General features: G+C 43.7%; 1 protein-coding gene across 4 annotated transcripts in view; it reads left to right on the top strand.

Annotated features, from left to right (window-relative positions):
- The window catches only part of Adamts9 (ADAM metallopeptidase with thrombospondin type 1 motif 9), a 170,572-nt gene extending 147,758 nt beyond the window's left edge, over nucleotides 1-22,814 (top strand). For all 4 annotated transcript variants that reach the window (XM_076940139.1, XM_076940140.1, XM_076940141.1 and 1 more), the window contains 4 exons: nucleotides 1,453-1,544; nucleotides 7,247-7,351; nucleotides 17,922-18,016; nucleotides 20,935-22,814. In XM_076940139.1, the coding sequence (XP_076796254.1) occupies nucleotides 1,453-1,544; nucleotides 7,247-7,351; nucleotides 17,922-18,011 (287 nt within the window). In that variant the 3' untranslated portion in view covers nucleotides 18,012-18,016; nucleotides 20,935-22,814. The remainder of the gene's footprint in view (nucleotides 1-1,452; nucleotides 1,545-7,246; nucleotides 7,352-17,921; nucleotides 18,017-20,934) is intronic.
- Nucleotides 22,815-26,895: the final 4,081 nt, after the last annotated feature.

Here is a 26,895-nt window from a genome sequence, read left to right as displayed (position 1 = left end):
GGTCCCACACATAGAAGGTGACATGCTTGGGAAAGGGAAAAGGATACGTGGACATAGGAGGGGGAAGAAGAGAGGGTAACAGGGTGAATATGTTTGAAAGATATCATGGGTGTGCCTATGTGTGGGTGAAGATGCCGTAAGCCACCATTATATATAAATAAGACCCACTGATGACAACTTTAAAAAGAGAAAGACCACACACAGCAAAGAGCTCCCGAAGTGACCAAAGATATCTTTACTTGCAAACGGGAACCCCAAAGCTTTTCCCCACAAGAGCAGAGCTTGCTGTGGGAAGTGTTAGGTCTGCCGCTGTTCCTGAAGGGGCAGAAAGAGAAAAACAAAAACCAACCACCCAAAAGCCCTACCCATCCCCCAGAGCCACCGTCTGCAGCCCTTCTGCAGCCTGCTGTTGCTCCTCCTGTGCATGTGTGGAGCTGCAAGGAGCAGCAACAAGGGGGTCAAAAACAACTGTGGGTCGCCATTGTTTTATGGCTTTTTTTCCCCCTTTTAAACTATAAGCTAGCCCCGAACTTGAGAAATTGCCACTAATAATTTCAAGATGTGCATTCTAATTGTTCTACATTCTGGCAAGAATAGGCCCTAGGCCTCAGGAGGACAGAAGAAACTTTGGGGATAGCCCCTAAGTGGCTGGAAATACTTCCCTGGCTTCTTGCCCTGTCCTTCAGCTGGGGATGCAGGATAATAGGAGGTTCACCAGTGCTCAATTACACTGCGCTTAAGTGGGTCCTATTTATGTAGGAATCAATTCTAAGGTCACGGTAAACCTCTTTTTGGCTCCCATACTCTGCAGAGACAGACAGCCAGTGCTGATAAAGCCCAGGGAAAGCTCTCAGAAACACAATGTAATAGGGAAAACACCAGCGCACATCTGGACCCATTTGCTCACTATAATTCAAGTTATTTCTTTCTCTCCCATTCCTCTTCCTCCTCTTCCTCCTCCTTTTTCTCCTCCTCCTTCTCCTCCTCTCCTCCTCTTCCTCCTCCTCCTCCTTCTTCTCTTTCTCCTCCTTCTCCTTCTATTCCTCCCCCTTCTCCTCCTTCTCCTCCTCTCCTCCTCCTCCTTCTTCTCTTCCTCCTCCTTCTCCTTCTATTCTTCCCCCTTCTCCTCCTTCTCTCCTCCTTCTTCTCTTCCTCCTCCTCCTCCTTCTTCTCTTCCTCCTCCTTCTTCTTCTATTCCTCCCCCTTCTCCTCCTTCTCTCCTCCTTCTCTTCCTCCTTCTCTTCCTCCTCTTTCTCCTCCTCCTTCTCTCCCTCCTCTTTCTCCTCCTCCTTCTCCTCCTCCTCCTCCTTCTCTTCCTCCTCCTTCTCCTTCTACTCCTTCTTTTTCTTCTTTCCTCTTCCTCTTCTTCTATCTCTTTATTAATACCGTTCCTTCCTACTTCTCTCCCCTTTCCTTTCTTCCTCTCCCTTTAACCCTTTCCCCACCCCACAGCCACTGACTTAGAGTTCGCAAGGACAAGTGAAGGACATCCTGTTCCTTTTGCCACCGCTGGGGACTGCTACAGTGCTGCCAAATGTCCACAGGTATGTCCTCGAGCCTTACCCCTTACCAGGAACCCTCTACTCACCCTGCTTCCGAGGCCGCTCTGCCCATTGTTCCTGTAGACAGAATTAGAACAATTGATCACCTCGGGACAGTTTAGCTACATTACATCCAGGGCCTCACTAATACTTTTAGAGTATGACCCAGAAAATTGACACCTAAGAAACTCTCTTAGTTGCAGGCCTAACTCTGTATTCAGCAAGATGCATCCGGTACAATGGTCAAGACTTATGAACAAATCAGATGTTAGAGGCAATGACTTGGTTCAATAAATTATGAGTCAATAAATGAATGCCGCAGTCAGTAGAATGTTGGACAGTGCATATGATGGACTTTTCATCAATAAAATTCAGGCTTTGTAGCTTTTTCTTGTTTCTATGGTATAAATATTCTCCCTATAACTGATTTAAACTGTCACCACCGACAGCATGTCACTAAATGAGAAGAAATGGATAGAACTGACTCAAAAAAAAAAAATCAATATAGAACCAAGTTTGGTGGTATAGGCTGGAAATCTCACTGCTTAGGAGGATGAGGCAAAATTTTTGAAGTTTGAAGCCTACCTTGGCTAAAAGGAATTGCAAACAAGCTTGTCAACCTAGAGAGTTAGACCTTACCTCAAAAGAGCTTGACCAGCATCCATTCACAAGAACACAGATTCAATTCCCAACACCTACCCAAACAAAGAAACAGGAGGAAAAAAATATTACCAAGTGAGCCTCAGCATAACAGTTTGTCCTTATAAATTCTGAATACTATAAAATATAGAAAACACACACGCGGTTATAAATGAGAAACCAATATCAGAAGTATACCATGTACCATGATACCACCTGTGTGTTTTAGGTCGCTTTTCAGGCTGTGTGTGTGTGTGTGTGTGTGTGTGTGTGTGTGTATGTTTAAGAGAAGGAGAAAAGAGAGAGAGAGAGAGAGGTTCTAGTGCTTGGAATTGAACCCAAGGCCTCATGCATGCTAAATACCCACTGGAGCTGAGCTACACCCCCCTCTCTTTTCTCTTAATCTAGTTTTTTGAGAACTTTATATGAACAGTGCACTTACGTTATCCCAACCCCTCCCTCTCTGGTGTGCTTTGGAAAATGTGTATTGGTAGAGAAAAAGCCCAGAAGGAGTTGTTTGTTTGTGTTTTTTTTAATATATCAATGGGTGTTTTATGGTCTTAAATAAATAAATATTGGAGCTGGTTCATCTCAGATTTTGTAAGGTGTTTCATGGGTTCCCTTTGACTCTGTTAACGTTGGGCTTCTAGAACGGTTTCAGCAAGTTTACACTTATTCTGAGCCAAGTCTCATCTCTGTTGCTGGAGACTCACAGTGTCCAAGCCCAAGGAACCCATGACCCATGAGGAGACTAAACCAGAAAACCATGATGTTCTGGAAGCCCCCTTAGACTGAGGCTTGGGGCACTGTTGGTGTTTTGATTCCAACTGCCAGCTCTACTGCAGATGTATAAAATTTGTGATGTGCATACCAGAAATGCAAGTTTGGCATCTTCAGCCCGTTCTGCCCATTCTACAGTCATTGGCTTTCTTGCCTCTTCCAGGGTTCAGCCTTTGGGAAAATGCTGTGTTCGTAAGCCTGGACTAATCTTGCAAAATGACCAGTGGTCTTTGCAAGAAGCTTCCACACTTGGAGCAAAGGACAAATCTGAAGAATCTCCTACTAGACAGAAAACCCAGCCCAGGTCCCTATGAGGTCATTACAAAACTGTTGTTAGGCTACTCTGGAAATTCTCCACTTTCGAGCATTCAGAAGCCTAGGAATTAGGATGGGATGGTGCATTCAACATCTCAGGCCCTGTCTCTGAAGGATGGATGGATTTGTCCCCAACCACACACATTCATCCAAACTCATGTGAACTTTCTTCTAAGGAAGAAGTGTTTTCAAAGTGTTTTGTGGGCCTCAGGCTTTAGGACAGCATGGGCAAGCATTTTAGAGACATGGCACATGTGTCCCATGGGAGAGAGAAAAGCAGCAAAGGACTCAATGGTTGAAGGGGACTTTCCCCCATCACCAAGGAACTCTAAATGTTTGTGGTACAGGTTCTTCAGAGTGTGGGTAGCTCCAAGCATCCTGTCAGTGTAGCTTGCATTTCAGTGGCTAAGAGGCTGACCCTGCCTTGCCTTTTTCAACTGTCTCAGGATTACCTCATTTCTATGTGCATATCCTTTGGGAAGTTAATTCTTCAGTAAATGAAGGGTAATTTGTTTTCATTTATTTTAATAACTCAGAGACACGAACTCATTTACTACATTCTGATAAGGAGCAATTGCTAAGTAGGAAAAGTCTATGCCAGGGAGAGGATTTATATTTTTCCCTCAGACAATACTTCAGACTCTTTTGGGCTCCTTAAAAACTTATTGAGCACTGACTGTACTTATGAAACACTTGGGGTTTTTCTTTTTCCGATTTAATTTTCCAGGGAAAGGTTTCTGGGTAGCCTGATTGTGTGCAGTAGTCTGAACTTCACGGTTGCCTTGCCACTGAAGCAGGAGGATGCCCCATTTGAGCCTCTGATTCTTCCTCTTCTTCCTTTGTCTTTAAAACTTACTTTTCAATACTAGTAAAGTCCCTGAACCATCACCTCAACAGATGGCTAGGAAAGGGTTTTATTATTCTGATTGTGGTAAACACAGTATTGCTTCCAGTGACACTGAAATGAATCACTTGCCTTTGTTGAGATTTTTCTGTATTTCAGCCATTGTGCTTCACACCCTTAAGACATTAGGACTGAACCTCCTTTTCCATCCCCTTGAGATGAAATTCTAACTTTTCCAAACCACACAGATGACCTAGGACAGGATGGATTTGATTTCAAGATGTCGGACTCCATCTCTACTATGGTAGATGTCTTTCTCACTCTGTTAACAGGATGAGTTCTGACACATTCACCCCTGTTGGACAGGAATAGGATCTCTATTGGTCTAAGTACCTTTTCTGTGGGTCCTTATTATATATTCTCATTCCCCACCCCACCCTGAAACCAAGAGGCAGTAGTTACACATCATATGCCTCTTAAATGCCAAAGACAATGCAAATATGTCTCCCAGGACAGAGAGTGACTGCATTGGAACTTCCATGCCAGCCTCTTTGCAGCATCTTCCTTCCAGGAACTTCAATGCCAAAGCAGACCAGGTGTGGCCTCTGCCATGCAGCAAGATGGAGTGGACAGCATGTGGGAGGGAGAAAGCAAGCAACTCTGGGTCATCCTGTGATATAGGACACTCTGGATGGTGGCTCCTGCTCCTCTGAGTTACAGTGACCACGAGTTAAGGAAGTGGCCAGTGGAATTTGGGCGTGGTCATGTGCACACCCGCACGCTCAACACTCCAGAGACTAAAGCAGGAAGACACTGGGTTCCAGACAGCCTGGGCCACATAATGAGACTTTCTCTCCAAACTGTTTTGTTAGGAGGGAGGGGAGATAGGGGGAGGGACTGTTCGATGGGAGGACCAGAAGGAGGAGCAGCCATCAGGATGTAACATGAATGAATGAATATATTAATAGGAAAAACTTAGTAAGGAAGAGAAAGGCCAGCATCAGAAAACTCTTGAGAGGAGGCTGGCATGGAAGTCCAATCCAGTCATACTCACAAACACTCGGTATTGAGGCCACTTGGTGTAAGGACCACTAACATCTACACTGTATGGTCAGTTAAAATATCTAATAATACCTCTTATTCTCTGCCAGGTAAAGAGCTAGGGACAGTATAGGGAGGTCTTCCATCCCATAGCCTCCTTTTCAAAAGTTTGGTCTTACCCATTTTATGGGTGGGCTGGGGAAGTAAGCCACTTGTCTACCATCCCTGAAGCAGATGCAGGAGAGGCTGTTGTGGAATCTTTTACATCACCCTCCTCCAACATTTCTCACTCAAAGCAGTTTGGACCTCAAGGACCAGGGCTGGATAGCTCTGAGGGGGAGGGAAGCTGTCCTGTTACAGGCAGTCCCATGGAGTTCTTGGAGTCTACCTGTTGCATGTACCCCTGCCACTGGCTGGGTGTCTCAAACTGTCTGTCAACATTGCCACATTTCTTCAGAAGATGCATAACCCCCACTGGGACCACTGACTGGTCACTCTGTGAGCAGAAACCCTCTTTGCCTGTCATATCTGTAGTGCCTTGGCTGCAGAAGGATTTGGAAGTCTTATTATTTCCTATTTATAAAACTGGCGGGGAGAAGAAACCCCGAGGTGAGGCACATCTCTCTTAGAAGTTTCATCTGAAGACCTAAGATGTGCTATGTCCTGGAGAAACCTATCAAGTGTCGGGGACATGTTTCTACCAATAGCTAATATGCATAGACAAAGTAATACTGAGCCCCTACCCTAAATAATTATCATGAAACTGGGCAAAGAAAACAAGAATTTATTATGTAACAATTAGAAAATGCAAGACCAGATATTTAGAAAACACAGGAATGATACTTGTATTTTTGTTACAGACACCAGTATTTCCACTAAGTATCAACAACATGAGATTTTAATTTACTTATTTATTTCTCTTAAGTTTTGCTTAAGGCAGGGTTTCCCTAGGTAATGCTGGTGGCCTGGTTCTGACTGCCATCCTTCTGTCTCAGTCTCCTGAGCATTGATATCATAGGCAGGGGCCACCACACTCAGTCTATGCATGTCTAGTTTTATTTATTCTTCATTACTACAGTAAATGAGGGAAGGATGTACTTTACCTTCTATTCTAGAAATGGACCAACTGAGGTTCTGAAAGGCTAAACTAACACTGTCTCTCACTCTCTCTGACCTAATCATTGCTGAAGGAGTTAACTCTTCCATTCTAGGGTTTGGCTCTGAGTAACAGTTCTCCATTATCGCTTTGTTTTAACTTTTATCAAAGTTGTGGGTTCTCAGTGCTGGGAGAAAGTAATCCTGAGAGTGTGTTCAGGGTCACGGAACATTCTCATCTCGGAAACTACCAATGTTGGATCCGGTTTTGAAAGAGAGGAGAGACTGGTTCAGGATGTCTCTACTGCTCTGGTTCCTTAGAGATAAATATCATTATCAAAGGCCCAGACCACACACCCTTGGGCCCTTTGGGAATTCTGTTCCTGAAATAAGGCGGGGTAGGTGGGTGGGGGAGTACCGGTTGTCGATGGGCTGGGAGTGGGCGCTCTTCTTCAGCAGGCCAAGAGCGCCCTCTTCTGGCTGCTTTTGGAAACGCACCTCTGCTTTGAACTCACACCCAGCGGTGCTTGGTACAAAGTGTGCTTGCTCTTCGCCCCAGGGAACTGGAAGCCCGGGAAACTTTGGCAGCTAGATCTTGTTAGAAAAATTACACTGTGGCATTTTGGTCGTGAAGGAATCTGATAATTGTGAGCAACATCAGGGTTACTGTGCTACGGAGGCCGACTGGAGGAAGCTTTGAGAGAGGATTTAGAAGTCAGTAAAGATGACCTGAGCGCTTTCTACGTTCAGGAGGGAGTTAATCTGATGTAATCCTGGGTTTCACCGTCTGTAAACAAAATCCCTACCTAGAAATCATGAATGTAACGCGCCTGGCTCTGACAATGGAACAACAAAATACCTTCAACGATTAGCGGTCATCAAAATTAATTAACACCCTTCTGCTTACCAAAGTGCCTTTGAAGGTGTCAGCTCTGCCTTGGTTGGTATGTCACACGGGCTGAAAGTCTTTTGTGTTGGCTTTGTGTTCCAGGGGCGTTTTAGCATCAACCTTTATGGGACCGGGCTGTCTTTAACCGAGTCTGCCAGATGGACATCACAAGGGAATTATGCCGTTTCGGACATCAAGAAGTCTCCGGTAAGGCTGCGTATTGCTTGGGTGATAGCCCTTGTTTTCCTCTCTGAATACGGTGGCTGTGTGCTGAAGGAGCAAAGCCTGTCTGCTTCCCCATTCACCAAACTCCCCCCCTCCCCAAGTGCCAGAGAGAAAATTTAGAGCACAAATACAGGAATATAGAGGTGGGTGAAGCAGGAGAGACTCACTTCACTTGGTTGAAGGTTCTCCCACCTAGTAAATGCGAAGCCATCCAAGTACCTGGAAAGACTACTGAATCAAAAAGGGCAGGGCTCTAGGATACACACAGCTCAAATATCTTAACTAATCAAATGCAACTCACCTATGTGAACCTCGAAAAATGATGTTTTGGTTTGGTTTGGTTGTTCCCAGAAACAATTGCAATTCCAATAGGAAGAGGTTATGGAGTGTTATTTTCTAGGAAGTTACGGATACAATAATCTACTTTTTTTTTTTTTTTTTTTTTTTTTTTTTTTGCCACCGTGCACCTAGTGCGTTTAGCATGTCAGCAACCCTGGAGCATGTTGGAAGGCAGGTGCTTGGACCCTGATCTTCTGGGTCCAATTCTGTAGCTAAACAAGCCCCAGGTGGTTGACAAGCACAGCACAGCCAAAGAATCACCCACCCTGTGGAGCCACTTGGGAAGTTTAAATGTACCCTCTGGTCCCTCTAAGTTAAGGGGATCCAAACCTCTGGGGCTGTGTCTCCATGGTGATTCTCAAGGTTGGTGAGGCAGAAGCCCCTCCTTAAAACCCTTCCACGTCGGGCCATCGCAGCATCTAGTCTCCTAGAGATATGAGAAGAATCCTAGTTCCTGTTGAGGACTTGCACACGTGAGCTGAGCAGAAGAGAAAGAGGGGGAAGAAAAGAGATCTGAGTCCAGAATAATGTGACTGGAGGAAGAGGACCGGAGGAGGGCAGCTACCTGGCTGGAACTCCAGGTTAGAATGTCAGGTCAACTGTGAAATGGTTTTTTTACTATTTCCCTAAGTTTGTATAGGATATTTACTTATTTTTAAACAGTCTGTCCCCAGTATGGGGCACACCTCTGTAACCTCAGCACTGGGGAAGCAGAGTAGGAGAGCCTTCAGTGTAAGGCAAAGTTGGACTACATAGCCAGACCTGTCTCCTCATGACCAGTTCTACAAATAATGGCACCTAATGGTAATGTGTTGTTTACCTGAAATCCATATTTGACGAGCATTTGGACTTTTGTTTGCTGAATTCGGCAACCCTCCCAAAAGTGGTACCTCGGATTAGAACCAGAAGGTGAAATAGCAACTCACTGATCCAAAGCCCCAGCACAGGGGAGGTCCCACACAGCGTCTCAGGACAATGTGTTTCCTGACTCCTTTTTTAAAATTCCAGAGTCCTGCTTGTATCTCAGGTCCTGGTTTTGCCACAAAGCTAACCAGGGATCCCGAGATTGCTATGATTTAATCATAAGCATTGCCCTCCCGCCAAACGGAATAGAGACAGCTGTAATCTTTGACTGAGAGCCCTGACATCACAATATCATCCCCTACTACTCCCCACCCTAAACCCAATCCTATAGATTTTTTTATAGGAAATAAAATTAGTATATTTATTGCGTTCATGTTTTTGACAAGCACATTATGTCTCAATGACCAGATTTGAAAATTTTAACTGTTTTAGATGTGGTTGAATGAAATCATATTTGTAAGCTATATATGCTGCATATACATACATACATACATACGTACGTACGTACGTTACAATTTTGCTAGACTATGTCAATCAAAATTGAAATTTCAGCCAAAGGCTAAAAATAACTAAAGGCTGGAGTGCCATCTTGTGGACATATTGAGTACTGCAAGGCTGTTCTCCACCCTCTGAGAATTCTGCTTGAGCTGCTGGAGAGAGCAGCATGGAGATCTCTCTCTCTCTCTCTCTCTCTCTCTCTCTCTCTCTCTCTCTCTCTCTCTCTCTCTGCCTTCCTCCCTCCCTCCCCTCCCCCCCGTGTGTGTGTGTGTGTGTGTGTGTGTGTGTGTGTGTATGTGTGTGTGTGTGTGTGTGCTCAAGAGCGCACATGTAGGTAGGTAGAAGGGCTGCAGTCTTCCTAGCTCCTGGCAAACCAGAGCCAGGGCCTTAGAGCAGCATCCCCTATGAAAATGAACCTCCAGAACTGTTATGGTTGGGGAAAGTGCACATGGTGTTCTCTCCCTGAAGAACTCCTCCTACCTCCAAGACTCGGGGATCATCTCAGAGAAGGAGATGAGGGCATTGTAAGAGCCACAGAGTGTGGACATCTGCAACGAAAGTATCAGAGTTGTACTCTGTGAACCCACAATGGCTGTGGCTACATGCACAGGACCTGCACAAAACCAGACCAACCCCAAGTCCAGCATGGAGAGAGGAGGTGCTCAGGAGACCCATCTGAGGAGCTATCGGCAGCTGATGGTTGCTGGGGAAGGGGTCAGTTTTCTTCAGGGATACACCCCAAGACCACCTATGTTCTAGTGCATCACGCCATATCCACACATATACAGACAGCTGCCCATAGACTCAGTGGGTTTAAGAAACTAGAGAGAGGGAACACGAGGTTGAAAGGAAATGTGGTGGAGGGAATAGGGAAGGAACCGAAGGGAGAGAACTGGGTAGATTCAATCAGTACACATTATATACGTATGAATATTAAATAGGATATCTTTAAAACTCAAAACAAAAATTTAAAAACCATTGAAACATTATCTTGTTAGTGGCAACAGTAAAAGCCATTGGTGAGAAAGCCATGTGATTTTATTAGAAGCTGAATCCTTCAGAAGAGGGGTGTGTTGCAGTGTCACCTGCAAGGCTTAATAAACCATTATCCCACCCCACACACTTCGTTCTTGGCACCGGGAACAGAGGCAAGGCTCAGCACATGCTCTGTCACTGAACTACATGCTGAGCCCGCAAAGGTCCACAACCCCTATAAGAAACCAGAAATATACATCTCTAATGTTTTCCAGGCTGCCTTTGTCCTAAATTAAGCAATCTGCTTTTCACACTTACGCCTATAATATATTCACATAAGCAAGCTATGTGGAACACTCTGGGAGTTCTGTGATACTCCACTCCCAGGCAATACTGTCCTTCAGTGAAAACCTCACTTCTCCAAACCTGCTTGCAAATAACACATTCTCCTGAACAAAACTACAAGAAGATCTCAGTGATGTAGGCTCAACCTGGATCTGTGGTGCAACCGACTGGAAGCTAGAGATGCCACCTCATTCCTCGGGTCAGTTTCCATGCACTCCCTAGGACGAAGTACAAAGAACCCCGACACCTGTCTTCCCCTAAGACAAATTATGATTATCATTCAAATTCAGAGGTTCCCTCTTGTGTTTTGAAGGCCCTCGGGAGATGCCTGAGACCAGACTCTAACCACTGCCTTTCTTCTGTCTGCTCATTCCTATGAAGGCTTGATTAATGAATAAATGACAGTAAGAGATTAACAGTAACTTCTCATAACAATCAAAGCAATTATAGCAATGTACTATAAACAAGGATGTGTGAGTATGTGCTGCACAAACGCCTTGTGCTCGCCTCCTCTCGTGATGATGCTACATGCGAGGCCTACGTGACAAAGCGTATGGGCAAGCGCCGTGAGGTAGTGTTGGGCTATGTCAGAGTTCCCTGTTCCTGGAGCATAAACTGGTAGCAATAGATGGGATATCGGAGATGCTCTGAGTTACTAAGGAGCAGGTAATAGATATGCTGGACAGATGGATAGGTCATGTGCTAGACAGACAGATGGATGGGTCATGTGCTGGACAGATGGATGGGTCATGTGCCAGGTAAGGTAGGGCAGGATAGCGAGAGCAGCATGTATTCATCATATTCAGAGCGGCATGTATTTTAAAACTTAGGAATTTTTTCTGAGAATTTCTATGGATTGTGACCAAGCCACTGTTGTAGACTGTGGATAAACAAATTGAGCAACATGAAACCCCGATATTAGTATGGCTTCCAGAGCTGCTCTTTGTTGGGAAACTTAGACGTTAACTCTGGGTCTGTCCCAGCTTAACGGGTCAGCAGGTGAGAATGAGGATCAATCTGAGGGAGTCAGATCGAAGAGGTACGCTGACAATTACATGCTTGATAATCACTATGGGCTCCGCCTATCCTGTAGCAGCCCAGCCGTTGGCTCTTTGGTGAAGGCCCTCCATAGCTGCCGAGAGAAGAGGCCTCCTCTGCCCATCCAGGAAGTCTGCACACACACAGTGCGGGCGGTCATTGACATCACCACCTTGGCTTCTTGTGAAACCAGGGCAGACAGCGGGAGCATAAGCAGTAGCCGGTGATGTCACATCACGGCATCTTTGCAGCCTTGTGGCTTACTGTTAACTTGCAGAAGCTAGCTGAGGCTGCCTGCTGTGAGGAAAGGGACTACAGGCCGGGCCTGGGGGAGCTGATGCAGGTCAGTGATTGTTTGGAGGTGTGATGAATTCTTACTGTCTTAGCTTAGAGCTCTGCATAAGTGGCCAGAAGTGAGGCTGTGACAAGGAGCTGAGGCATGAGGGAAAATTCCAAGTTCTGAGCTCAGCTGCCAGGAACATTCTGGTCCCTTCAACCCTAACTGTGCTTATGGCATAAAAGGACTCTTCAGGTCTGTTTTGAGTTCTGCTGTGGTCCTGCTCACCATCCTCGGGACTGTATGCCTGGTGCTCTTTCCGGGCAAAGATCTTGAAAGGTCTCCAAGGCCAAGCAGTTAAAGAAAGCCCTCTTTTGGCTGGTGGGGGTTGGTGCTCAAGGCGTCCTCTGCCTTCCTTATGTGCCTGGGGAATTTTAGGGCACAGGGAGCCTGCTCTCTACCAGGAATTCCTTGTGCTATGCAAAGGATTGGAAATAAAATAATTGCTTTGTAAAATAATGAATGTTATGTGGAACAAACAGGCCTTTCCTGCCTCTGAATTCTTTTACAACAACTGAGAAATGAACATACATGTTTGCATGTGTGTGTACACGGTACAGTAGAATCTCATGTGTGTGCATGGACTGTGCTCCAACTTGTGAAAACCCACTATTCAGCAAGTAACCAAGACCTACAAAATGGAATTCCATAGGTTCACATGTTCTATGCATGTACATTTTAGTCTGCACATTTTTATGGGAACCGGACAGCGTTTATACATCTATGTAGGTTTATGCATACATTTATGTATGTATACAGTTGTCCGAGGATTGTACTGGGGAACATTATATGTTATATGCTTTATATGAAGTTTCAGAACAAGTCAATTTCACATGTCATCTTAACCCTATCATTTCACTTTAGTTCATAAAAATAAGTCTCTAACTGTTAGTATCTCTATGGATTTTCTTGACACACTCTTTCCTCTTACCCCTTCCACTAAAGGCAGGCAAAAGAGCCTGCTTCCGCCAAAGATAGGCCCCTCCCTAAATCCCAGGCATCAGGTTCCCTGGGTTGCATCCACTGAGAAAAATCCAAGACTTAGTGAAAACTGGGAATACAAACTATGCCTGATAGGGCAGTGAGTCACTCACTTCACATATATGCACTAGTTGGAGCTTTATGAACAAACTATTTATTTAAAACAGAATTCAACTGTAATAAAGAAATAAAGACCAGTTTCATTGCATGACAGCGAGGGCTTCTGGCTCCCTCTCCTTCTTCCACGTCATGTCTTCCACGGCAGCCATGTTTTTCTTACTGTGAAATTGTCTCAATCTGGTGGTTGTGGAGATGCTGGCAACATCATTTGAGGATAGCACCATCAAAGGCAGTGAAAGGTTAGCCCCGCTTTCTTTGTTTTGCCTAAATTAGCAGAGTTTCCGTGAAGGAAAGAAATAGTGCAACTACTGTAAAGGCAATATCAAATTTATTTTGTTTTCAGTTTATGATTGTCAAGGTCTTTTCTCGCTTGATAAAGTGAGGCTATTATGGATGTCCTAAGGAAATGGCTTTGTAAGGACAGAGAGATTTTCATAGTCACCACAGTGCTGAGTTCAAGTCCCAGAATCCACATAAAGTGATTGGCTAGGCATAGCAGCACACACAATCTCAGTGCTGAGATGGGCAGATCCCTCCGCCTCACTGGCCAGCCAGTCTAGCTTATTTGGTGAGTGGTAGGCCAGTAAAAGACTCTGTTTCAGCAAGTATAGAACGACACCAAAGATTGGCCCCAGGTTCTATCCATACACACAAACCATGTGTGCAGCTACCTGCACACACAGATACACACAGAAAAAAAAATGCCTTCATGATGCTGATAGCTAATACTCGTTAAGCACACAGGTTAGGCTGAGTCCTATGCCAGGTGGCTAATACATGTTCCTTCACTACAGCAAAGTATGAGGAGAGACTTAATGTGCCCATTTTACAGATGCTCCCAGGACCCAAGACCTCATGGGCTTTTTTAAAGCCAACTGCAACCCTGGCAACCAAACCAAAGCAACCAAAGCATCAGTAAAGAGGCTGTGTTGGCTGCAGAGCTGTGCGCCAGAGCCTCTCTTCTGCTGGATGAGGAGAGTTTGGGCTTAGATTAGCTTTGATGATGCTGAAGATGGTGCTAGCATGTCAGCATCCTGACAGCTGCCAGCCCTCTGCTTACAGTTCCTGACTGGAGAACCAAATGGTCCAACATCCACCTCTGGACCTAGCTCAGCACTCAGGAGCCAGGGGGACAGTAGTGATGGATCCCATATCAGCCACACCCAAAATCAAATGCATGAAAACTTTTAAAGTGGAGAAAACATTCTGTTCTCTCCTTTTGGTGTTAAATGGCACTGTTTTTCTTTCTCATTCTCTCTTCAGGGTGGGGGGAAAGAAAACCAAGATTACCCATTGCCATTGTTTGCAAGAGATGTCACAAGTGGGCTGTAGGAACCATATCTTCAATAACTCTTGACCCGTTCTGGGGATGAAGCTCAAAGATATGAGGTGTAAGTGTGTCCAGATCATTCCCAGCCATGGAGAAAGTACAGTTTTGCCCAAGGAGGCTGAGAGGCAGGGCTTAGGCGGCATGGTCCATACAGAGAGTAGAGGGTGGTCCTGCATTGCGGCAGGGGATATTTTCAAAGTGTGAAAAAACATCAGGGAAACTAATGAGCAAGACATTTACAGCTCAAAAGAAAATCCAGCTTTGTTTCTTCAATCGTTCATCTCATCCGTTTAATAAATGTGCAGTTAGGATCACTATTAGCCTCACATAGTCCTTGGTCCTAGATGCCTCCAATTTGACAAGATTTCACCCTTACATCACGGGACTTACATTCTAGCACAAAAGGAAATGCTTAAAGAACACCATCCAGTTGTGGAGTGCTTGCAGCAGACACCTGAACCAAAACTATGTCCCAGCAGAAACTGCCCTTGAGCTGAGTTATTTATCAGGCTGGGTGGGGTGTACAGGAAAAACCAAAGAGCATCTCAGCCATTGGAGAATGGCACATGCAAAGGTCCTGTGGAGCAAGGCTCATGTCACGTCGGAGGTGCAATCCAAAGAAATGCAAGTGTGGAAAAGACTGGCAGAAGACAAATGTGCCAGGGAGGCCCAGCACCGACTGGGGCCAGGATTCAGCAGTGAAAGGGACAGATAGAAAAGATTTGGTTTGGGGTTTTTGTTTTGTTTTGTTTTGTTTTTTTGTTTGTTTGTTTGTTTTGCCAAATGGCAGGATTAGTTATATATGTGTAAATATGTATGTACATGTCAAGAGAGTACAGACATCCACAAAAATGTTATCACTTGGGCTGGAGAGATGGCTCAGTGATTAAAAGCACTTAATCGTTCTTCCTAGAATCCACATAATGCTGTGCCACTATATCTAATTCCAGTCCCAGGATGATCTGATGCCTTTTCTGGCCTATGCACTTGAGTGTGCCTACACAGAGAGGGAGGTGGGTGGAAGAGAGGGGGGGAAGGGGAGGGGGAGGGGGAGGGGGGAGGGGGGAGGGGGAGGGGGGAGGGGGAGAGAAGTAAATCTTTTTTTTCCTTAAATGTTACTAGTTGAATTCTAAAGATACAAATGACTGACTAACATTTTTAACACAAATCTGCCAAGGGAATAATGGAATATCAGAAAAGGAAAATATTTTGTCTCACTAGTGTCTATTATCAGAATTTATGGTAAACATTTGTCTATTAATGCTGATGGGAAGGAGATCTTGCGTTTCCTGTTGCTAAATCCCCTTTTACATAGACAGCCATTGCCAAACCTGTTATCTCTCCACAACTCTACAGTTTTAATTAAGCATGATCACGTCTGTCAGGCATTTGTACGATTGTACTAGAGTTTCCTTCTGGTGTTTGCTTGTTTGCAAAGTTTATTGTTTTGTTTATGAGTGTGCACCTGCCTGCATGGGCTTCACTTACCAGATGTGTGCAGGAGCTCAAGGAGCCTAGAACGTCTTGCATTCCTTGAAGCTGGGGTTACAGGCCAGTTTGAGCTGTCTGATGTGGGTGCGGAGAAGCAATGAGCAGTCTTAACTCTCTCCTGAACCATCTCTCCTGAACCTGATAACCTGTTCTCCCATTAATCATCTGCAACTGAAAGTTATATGTGACCTCCTCTGGTGAGGCAAGGGTAGGAGGCACAGGGCTGTGTGCGTCAGGACGTGCTGGCCCAGGGCAGGGGCTTGGAGATGGTGCAGAGAGAGGGAGTGGGGAAGCAATCCTACTCCTGCTGATCTCAGAACAGATCAGGAGGAGATTTCCAGGGTTTGGAAGGGCCTCGGCCTCACTCTTGCTCCAGGCCTTCTCCTGCTCCCAGCGCTCCCTGGCCCCACACCATCTGACCTGCAGCCTCACTCCCCTGCTGCCACACGGTTACCCACATGACAAGCTGTACCCTTAAACTGGAGCCCTAAATAAACCCTCCCTCCTCTCTTGAGTTGATTCTGTTGGGTACTTTGTTGTGTCAACGAGAAAAGTAACCAGAATCTCCAGTGAGTCTCTCAGTCCTTCTGCTCTGGTTCTTTCTCCACATTTTGGAAACCTTTGCATCTGAGTCTGCTCCTCAGAGACAGTACACACACATTTATTCTAACCATTGCACAGTGAGTATTATCTTCCTTGAATAAAGGATCTTTTGACTCATCAGAAGCCAAAGAAAAACTACACAAAGCGACCTCCCTTGCTCCTCACTGACCCATGATCTGACTCCCGTTCTTGGGCACTTTCAAGAATTCCTTCTTTTTGCCAAGAGCTGATTTTCTTAAGCTGGTTTGTTTCCCTGCACATGCTTCTTCGGTTCTTGCTGTTAAATAAAATATAATCACCTCAGCGGGTAAATTATTTTTCTTATTTTGCTAAGAATTGAGGCAATGGAATGTACCTATTCCCACTTTTTGGTTTGTGAGCAAACTATGCTGTGTTGATATTCTATCTTTGATGTGGCTTTCTCCTTAGTTGGAAATATTGTGACAAGTGCTTAGTGTGGGGATGTCGGTGTCTGTCGTTTTTCCTTAAGCAACTCTTGTAATGTTGTGTGATAAACACAATAATTTGTTGCCTAAAATTGGTCACAGAACACTCCATATGCTCTGCAGGACATTTAAAGCCCACTGTCCTCATCTTTCTCTTGATGGATCATAGTCTGATTTGCTCGAGTATTAGTGACTCATCCCAGTGCTGTGACAAAATGCCCAATAAAAAACATCCAAAAAGAAGAAGAGTTTATTCAGGCTGTCTGAGGGTACATCATCCATCACTGTAAGGAAGGCGTGGTGACAGGTACAGGAGGCGAGGCAGCGATCACGTTGAATCCACAGCCAGAAAACAAAAGACGAATGGAGGAGAGTCATGCTTTCCTGACTCTTCCCCGCTCTGACTCAGCCTGAGCTCTGAGCCTGTATTTAGAGTGGGTGTTCCCTCCTCTGAGACATATCCAGAGGTGCGTTTCTAGGTGATTCTAAATCCAGACAAGGTGACAATGAAGATTTACCATCACAACTGAAGTCAGAAAATAATGAAAATATTATGATCCAGCAGTGCACCTCACACTTGCAACACAGCCAAATTTGAGTTGCGTTGCTGGGATTCCTGGTATATCGAGCAGTGGCTTGAAGCTAGAAACTACTCATTCCTTTTAGTACATGAAAGCAGCTATCAGCTTCAGGTACATGAGTGATGCTGGCTATGCCAAAATTTGAATCTCATACAATTTTTAGGTGTCAATTTTTAGGTCTCATAGTTTTTCTCAACTCTGTAGAAAGGCAGAACTAACCAGGTTTGGAAATGTACACCTATAACAAACTAGCCAGGCATGGAGATGTACACCTATAATAAACTAGCCAGGCATGGAGAGGTATACTTATAATCCCATACCCAGGAGGATGAAGCAAGCCTAGATATATAGCAAGACCCTTGCTTTGTCTCAGACAAACTAAAATGCAAATGCCACTCTAGCTTCTATGTCATCCGGAAACAGGTGGTGGTCTGGATTTGACCCTGTGAGCCTCCTCGTCCGCTGACCTGTGCAGTCAGACCATTATGAGTGTGATGAGTTTCAATACTTACTATAGGTGCAAAACTTACTTTCCCCGAGAACCGACAAAAGCCCCTAAAACAGTAACCTCACAAGTCATCTAAGATGATACCTGTTTTTGCAGGATGGTACCCGGGTCATAGGGAAATGCGGCGGTTACTGTGGAAAGTGTACTCCATCCTCTGGCACTGGCCTGGAGGTGCGAGTTTCATAACTAAGGTAAGTTCCCCTAACTCCCCGACCTCTACAGATGTAGGAAATGACCTCTCCCCCAGACTGAGCTACTGTCAAGCATCGGGAAGCTCACCTGATGATATTCTGCCCTTTATGTTCTTGCTTGTCTGTCTTTCTGTGCCTGAAGGCATCTGTCCCTCATCCCTGAACCCAAGATCCTCAGGCCTCATATATTAAGTTTCTCTTTACTGCCTGCTAGAAATACTCTTTCTGTGTCTCGACTCCAGGAGTCTTACTTCCTAAGGTCTCTGGTAGATCCAGAAATCTATGTTTTGAATATTAAAAAATTGTGAAGGGGTTGAGATATATAACATCTCAGGATACAATATATATCCTGGAACACACACACACATAATTTTTACTTTTATGAAAATAAAATATCTATCGTATGTTATATATCGTAATCCCAGGAACATAATGATAACAGTAGTGCAGATGTTGTTGAGCTTCCACCGCACTGAGAAAATCACAGGAATCATTTTCTTTGACTCCTCACAAGGAGGTCATGAGGTAGAGCTCTTGTCCTTATTTTGCAGTAGAGGAAGCTGAGGCCACAACCATTAAGCAGCTTTCTAAGGTCCCAATGAATTCCCTTGTAGACCCCAGTGATACCTTACATCAAGAACTGTGCTCTCAGTCACCATGGTGTCACTGATGTGCCACTCACAGCGGGGCCAGCACCTCAGTGTCATCTAAGATCTTATTATAAATGCAGATCTTAGACCCTCTGCGCAGGAAACCTGAATCTTCTATCAAAATCCACAGGAGACACCATTCGTAGGCCAGCAAGTGCTCCCCCTGCTGGGCATAAGATTAAACGGGTCACTTTTCACTTTTTGTTATCCCGGTGCCTTCAGCTGCATGGCACAGAAATCCAACCAACTTGGGTGACCTTCTAACACCTTCTCTATACTGTCCAGTGGCCCACTTGGTTCCCCCGATAGCTCATTCATGCTCTGACACATGACTTACTATGCGACAAATGCTTAAGTAAACACCAGTATTGAAAAGTATTATTTTAATATTTTTTTTTAAAACAGGCTCTTGCTTATCAGCCCGAGCTAGCCTCACGCTTGGAATTCTTATGCCTCTGTCTCCCAAGGGCTGGGATTTCATTTGCACACAGTTGCATGCCACCACACGTAGGTGAAGCTGCCACCTTAAATTAGTATTATTTGTGCTGCAAAAGGCAAAGAAACTGGGTTAAATAACCAGGACGCTCACATGCTGTGCTCTCTTCAGCCACAGCTCCACAGTATTGTTCTCCATTGATCAGCAGAGATTCCTCATGGTGCCTCTCCCTTAACATGGCATCTTTCCCATACCGAGGCCTCACTACGATTAACCCATCATTATAGCTCCTGAATCAACTAAATGCCTTCCACAACCGTTCGGAAAAGTAACCCTCCTGAGGTTAAAGAAATGGCTCAGTAGATAAGAGTACCGCTGGCTTTTTTCCAAGAGGATCTAGGTTCGATTCCCACCATTCAGAACCATCTGTAACTCCAGTTCCAAGGATCTGATACTTCCTTCTGGCCACCCAAGGCACCAGGCAGACATATGGCACACAAATATACAGTCAGGCCATGCACTCAAAGGCAAAATAAATATTACAACAAACAAACAGCAAAAAACCTCTCCTTACCTCTGGTTGGATCACATGGTCAATGCTGAAGCAATCAGTGTCTGGTGGCCTGAGATCTTGTGTCTACGGAGTCAGGTGACTGACAGCTGCATTTGGAAGAGGGTCACTTCTAAAAGAGCAAGGAGAGGTCTGACTTGGGACTATAGCTCAGTGGTAAGGCACTTTCCTATCATGAACAAGTCACTGGCTCTGACCCTCAGAACCAGAACAATGAACAAAGCAATAGTGGGTGAGTTCCAGGATAGCCTGGGCTAGAGAATAAAACACAACACACACACACAAACCATGTATGCACCACACACATACACACCACATCATACACACACACCATGTATATACCACATACATACACACACCACATACACACCACGCACACCACGCACACCACAAACACACCACATGCATACACAACACACTGCCACATGCCATACATTCACATATACCATATACACATACCAGATACATACATACAACACACCATTACACACAACACACCATAACACACACACATACACACACAAACATGATCATAGGGGTTGAGGAAAGATTTGAGATCCAAAAAGAGAAGATGGGGCAGCAGTCAGCAAAACTCAGCAGATGTACTCCAGAGACCCCATTTTCATATGCATTCTATATCTTCTTTTCTTGTGTCTGTTATATGTCATAAAACATGAGAACATACATACTAAAGTTACATGTATGTAAGAAGACTAGAAGGAAATGTACTAACATTCGAATGTTATCTCAGATGAGATTTCTAGACACAGGACTCTTCACTTTCATTCTTTTGTAATTATTCTTTTAAAATTACATTCATGTATTTATGTGTGTGTTGGGGTGTGGATCTGAGGCCAACTCTCTGGAGACAGGTCTCACCTTCCAGCAGGTGTCTCTCCTCGGTCTCCATGTGCCTGTTCTCTTTTTTCTGTGGTACTGGAGGCCAAACCCAGGACTTCACACTGCTAGACAGGCACTCCACCACAGAGCTACATCCCCAGTCCACTTCTGTGTCGCTTATAGTAAACAGACAGACAGACAGATAGACAGACAGATGATAGGTGATAGATAGATAGATAGATAGATAGATAGATAGATAGATAGACAGACAGCAGACAGACAGACAGATGAAGAATTCACTTTCTAACCTAGAGAATATTCTAAGTGACACTTTGTAATTCTGCACATGGAAGTGCCTAGTTTACCTACTGTTGACTCTCAGTTTTTGGAAAATTTATAACTTCTGGCTTGTTTATTTCAGGGGCTCTGAAGAGGAAGCCATATGAGATGGATGAAGGATAGTAATTCAATACCTCCACCTTAAATTTGGGTGCATCTGTGTGCATGTGTGTGGATCTGTCTGCGTGTGTGTGTGAATGTGTGTGTATATGTGTGTACATATGCATATATATAAATATATATATTATATATATACAGGTTGAGCATCCCTTATCTAAAAATTTAAACTGAAATGCTCCAAATTCTGAAACCTATTGAGTGCCAGCATGAGATCTCAAATGGGAAATTTCATGCCATGAAACTTTGATTCATACACAAATTTTTATAAGTACCATACAAAACTATATTTCTGTCATCCATGTAAAGGTGCATAGGAAACAAAAACGAGACACACAACCCACATTCTTGGGCACGTATTGCTCTCTTCCTGAGTACCGTACCGCTTAAAACCTATACTAGAATCTTCTAGTAAACTACAACTCTGTTTAAAAGAAATAAGCATAAATTAATACCATGTTTAGATGAGCCCCACCCCAAAGAGATCTCATTTTAAATATGAAAATATTACCGAGTTCTCAAAATGTCTGAAATCCACACTGATGCTCTCAAGCATTTCAATGAGGGATACTCAACCTGCGGAATACCCTAATGATGTAAAGTTTAATATTTATGTTTGAAATTATTTATTGTGATGTAATATTTTTGTACGTAAAATGATTTTATTGTGACTGCCTGTGCATGATGCTCCCTGTTGCAGTCAGACCGCTGCATTTTACGTACACTACATTATATGTAGTATATGACAAAGTGACTCTTCGTTATCACGGTACACTGTTGTTTACTTCTTACCTGGAAATGTGTTTTACTGTTACATTTTGAAAATTTTTGTAATTATTTTTTTAACAACCTAGCTGACATCAAGGTGCTACGTGAGTCGAATAAGGGTATTTTTGGCAATTGTGGGAACGTTTCATTAGCCAATAAGTAAGTTAGCAACATCACAGGTTGTACCAACTGTTCCTCATAGTCTCTATTCCGTTTCATGTGATCTCTGGGAAGAATTGTGCTGCCTTGGTGCTAATATTTTATGTTTTTAAAGTAATTGTCAGAGTAAAAACTGTAAACACTTAACAAAAGGGAGCAAGAGATAGATAATTCCCAATAAATAAAATCACTTGCTAGAGTGAGACCCACTATTTACACTTCTTTTTAGACCTGTGTTTTTGGTTTTTTTTTATAATAGCTGGACTCTTTTCTTACCGTTGTTGTTGGTAATATGCTCTACTCTGCTCCATGGTGCCTTGGACTGACTCCTTTCAATCATTGGGAGGGTCTACCAATAACTTCATTACAGAGTGACACTGGGAAAGAAGGCTCTCCTGCTGCTTTGTCACAATATCCTCAAAGTTTATGAGCAGCAAGACAAAGGATATACCACAGGAGCATGGCCTTAACCCCTTGGCATACTCATGGCCTTCAGCACCCCTCAGCATACTCGGAGAACGACAGGAGATCGACCACCTTTTACCTGAAAACTTTGGCCAATGATATGACTTCCCTTGAGGCTGGGAGCCTAATACCCTGCCGGGTTTCCTGTGGTCTTCAGCATTTGTGTGAAAAACAAACTGGTGTCTAAGATGCCTAGGTCTTTCTGATCTTCCATGAATCCACCTTTTGTTACTTCTTTCAGGAATGAACATGCTGAGGCAGTGGTCACAAGACATTTTACTAGAGGAAAGCCTTCCCAAGCTTTCCAAGACCAAAGAGATTAGGAAAACCGGACAGTATTTTCCAACTCCACAGAAATGCCAGAGCTCTTGGTGTATGAACAAGTGTCATTTTCTATTGTTAATATATGTGAAACATATTATAAATAAATATTGTGACCACATCCAAACCATAGATGCTTCTCTTGACTTCTGGACTCTTAATTAAAGTTCAAATATGAATGTCTCTAGGGATATATATATCTCAATGTACATATGTATATATACATATATAATATTGTATATATGTATGTAATATTGTATATTGTAACCCAATATATATTATTACATACATATTATTATATGCATATATGCATTTATACATGTTTATAAAATATATTCATTTAAGTATATTATAACCTCAATGTATATAATATATGTATATTGAGGTTATAATATAATTACATTATTTTCCCCATCCAAGCCCTACCATATACCTTTCCTTGCTCTCTCTCTCAAGTTCATGGCCTCTTTTTGTTAATTCTTGTTGTTACACATATAATATAACTTGTTCCGTCTGTATAATGTTACTTTATGTTCATTTTCAGGATTGAGGTTCTGTGGCCTTTCCCCATCCACTTTGCCATGTCTGTCTCATGTTTAAGTTGTCATGCTAATGAGATTTTTATGGGCGTAGCTTTTGACACTAGGGGACAATATCAGCTCTCTGGTCCACTGGCTCTTACAGTCTTTCTGTCCCTCTTCTATGATGTCCCCTGAGCCTTATGTGTGGGAATTGTTTTGTAGAAGCATCCGCTGGGGCTGGGCTCCACAACTGTGTATTTTGGTTGCTTATTTGTAAAGGCATTAATCTGCTGCAAAGAGGAGTTTCCTTGATGAATAAGGACTACACTTATCTCTGGGTAATATTTATAATGTAATTAAGGATTATGTTGAATTAGTGAAGTGATGGCTATAGGCTCACCTCCAGAATTAATGGCTTCCCTAGCCCTGGGTTCTAGGCATAGCTCTCCTTTGTTGAGCAAGTCTCAAGCTCCCTTGGAGAGCTCTTGCTAACCACCAAGGTATTCACACCACTACTGCATGCATCCTTAGGGTTTTTGCACTATGCTGGTCGTTATTATGGTTTACAGGCATTGTAGCTAGATAGAACTGCTGGTTGCTTCCCTCCTTTGGAAGCTTGCACAGTCCCTTCTGGTGCCATGAAAGCTAGTCCTCAGGAAGGAGCCATAGCCATTCAGGTCAGCTCCCGCTTAGGAGTCTCTGAGCCTTGTGTCTGAAGACACCTGTGCATGGTGTCTTCAGCTGCAGGGAATCACCTTCCACTTCTATGGGGCAGCCATGGGCAATGGCAATAGTTTGTAATGTTTGAGGCGTCTCTTGGACAACCTTTATCAATGATTCAAAAGAGGGCTTCTTGTGTAAACTATATATGTTTATACATAAGTTTCTGTGTAGTATAGTGGTTATTTGGGTAGATAATAATATGATTCCTTACAGCCTTTTAGACAGTCTTACTTTCCTTCTTTTGTAGTTATCTCCTTCCCCTCCCCCATTAGATCCCCAGTTTTCTCATTTCCCTGATCAATTGTAACCCGCTATTCCTCTTTCTGTCGTTCCCTATCCCTCTTACCCTGGCTATTGGTCTCTCTCTCTCTCTCTCTCTCTCTCTCTCTCTCTCTCTCTCTCTTTAAACTTTCCTTGTTTCTGCTGTTACCCACAGGATATGTACTCACATCTGAAATTTTGGAGCTAGAAGCCTATGAAGAGAGAACATGTGATATTTCTCTGGGTTACCTCATTCAACAAGATATTTTCTAGTGCCTTCCATTTATCTGACAAATTGATGGTTTCACTTCTCTTTACAGCTGAATGGTCTTCCCTAATATATGTGTTCCATGCTTTCATCATCTGTCAGTTGATTGAGGACATGTAGGTAGTTTTCACTTCCTAGCTACTATGACTAGAATAGCAGTGAGCAGGGCTGAGCAAGTGTCCATAGAGTAGAAGGTTGAGTCCCTGGGCATATGCCAAGGAGTGGAATAGGCTGGGTCATACTGTAAATTTATATTTAGGACTTTTCCCCAGATTTCTACACACTGATTGCCATAGTGGTTATACCACTTTGCAATCCCAACAATAGTGAATGAGGGTTCCCCTTTCCCTAAATCCACACCAGTATTTGTTGCTAGTTGCCATCTTGACGGGGATAACATAAAATCTCAAAGTTGTTTTAATTTTCATTTTCCTAATTGCTAAGAACAAAGAATGTTTTTGTTGTTTTGAGAACTCTCTTCAGGTTCTAGGCCCATTTTTTAAATGGATCATCATTGGTTTGAGTTTTTGTTTTGTGTTTTGCTTTTTATTTATTTATTTTTGTTTTCTATTATTTTGGGGTTCTTTATATATCCTGGATATTGATTCTTTGTCAAATGTATATCTGGCAGGTTCTCTTCTGTTCTGTGGGCATCTTCTTCACCCAGGTAACTATTTCTTCCATGGCCTGTGACCAGTGTGTTAGGGTATCTTCACCAATAGCCCCTTGCCATCGTGTTCTGTTGGGAAATCGTAAACTATAAAATACCTGTGTTGTTTTAGGGGTCTCTGTAACACCTCTGAGAAACAAGAAAATGGCAGTATCCTACACCTGGCACTAGGCTTTTAATTTAACAACTTATAGTTTATAGGTTGAACATAACTCCTTATGTAGGGTGGTAAATCCAATTAAATTTTTGTATGTGAATATATGTATGTGAAACTTATACAATATTAGACTTCCATGTGGCTTTTCACACACCCTTAGAGTTAGCTATACTGACTCCAGCCCACTTCTCTGCTCTACCCTGCCATCCCTCCTCCCAGGCAACCCTCCCTCCTCATCATTCCACATCTCCCTTCTACTCTCTCAGCTCCCTTGAGAGCTTTCTTCTGCCTCATTGCTAATTGTCCCTTTGGAGTTTTCCTGATTCTATCAGTACCTCAAATAACACATGATTCTAAAGATTCGATGCTAGTATGTGCACGTGAAGGAGAATACTTGACAATTGCCTTCCAGGTCTGGGTTGCTTCACTTAGTGTAATGGTGTCTACCTCCATCTATAATTTAGTTTTTTCTCTACAGGTGAATAAAATGCCAGTGTAACACATTTTCATCAGGGGATGGGCATCTGGGCTGTTTCTGTGTCCTACCTATTGTGAATAGAGCAGCTATGAATATGGATGGTCATGTATCTTCATGACAAGCAACCCTTTGGATATACGCCCAGGATAGGTAGAATGGTGTCAACTGGTAGATCTAGATTTCCACCAGTTGGTAACTGTACCAATTTGCACTCCTACCAACAGTGCACGAGGGGTCTCCATAACTACCTATTCTCCTTAACTACTCACTGTTGCCCTTTCTTTTCTTTTTTTCAGGTTTATTTTTTATTGGGTATTTTATTTATTTACATTTCAAACATTATTTCCTTTTCCAGTTTCCCCTATGGAAACCCCCTGTCCCATCCTCCTTCCCTTGCTTCTATGGGGGTGCTCCCCCACCCACCCACCCACCCACCCACCCACTCCTGCCTCCCTACCCTGGCATTCCCCTACACTGGGGCATTGAGCCTTCACAGGACTAAGGGCTCTCCTCCCATTGATGTCCAACAAGGCCATCCTCTGCTACATATGTGGCTGGAGCCATGGGTCCCTCCATGTGTACTCTTTGGTTGGTGGTTTAGTTCCTGGGAGCTGGGGGAGGGAGGTCTGGTTGGTTGATATTGCTGTTCTTCCAATGGGTTGCAAACCCCTTCAGCTCCTTCAGTTCTTTCTCTAACTCCTCCATTGGGGACCCCATGCTCAGTCCAATGGTTGGCTCCAAGCATCTGCCTCTGTATTTGTCAGGCTCTGGCAGAGCCTCTCAGAAGACAGCTATATCAGGCTCCTGTCAGCAAGCACTTCTTGGCATCCACAATAGTGTCTGGGTTTGGTGACTGTATATGGGATGGATCCCCAGGTGTGGCAGTCTCTAGATGGCCTTCCCTTCAGTCTCTACTCCACACTCTGACTCTGTATTTCCTCCCTTATTTTTTTCTCCCTTCTATGAAGGACTGAAGCATCCACGCTTTGGTCTTTCTTCTTGAGCTTCATGTGGTCTGTGAGTTGTATCTTGGATATTCTGAGCTTTGGGGCTAATATCCACTTATCAGTGAGTGCATACCATGTGTGTTCTTTTGTGACTGGATTACCTCACTCAGGATGATATTTTCTAATTC

This window comes from Arvicanthis niloticus, chromosome 9, assembly GCF_011762505.2.
Source record: "Arvicanthis niloticus isolate mArvNil1 chromosome 9, mArvNil1.pat.X, whole genome shotgun sequence".
NCBI classification, from domain to species: domain Eukaryota; kingdom Metazoa; phylum Chordata; class Mammalia; order Rodentia; family Muridae; genus Arvicanthis; species Arvicanthis niloticus.
The sequence above is the reverse complement of the archived record's forward strand: the minus strand, read 5'-3'. Positions and strand labels throughout refer to the sequence as shown.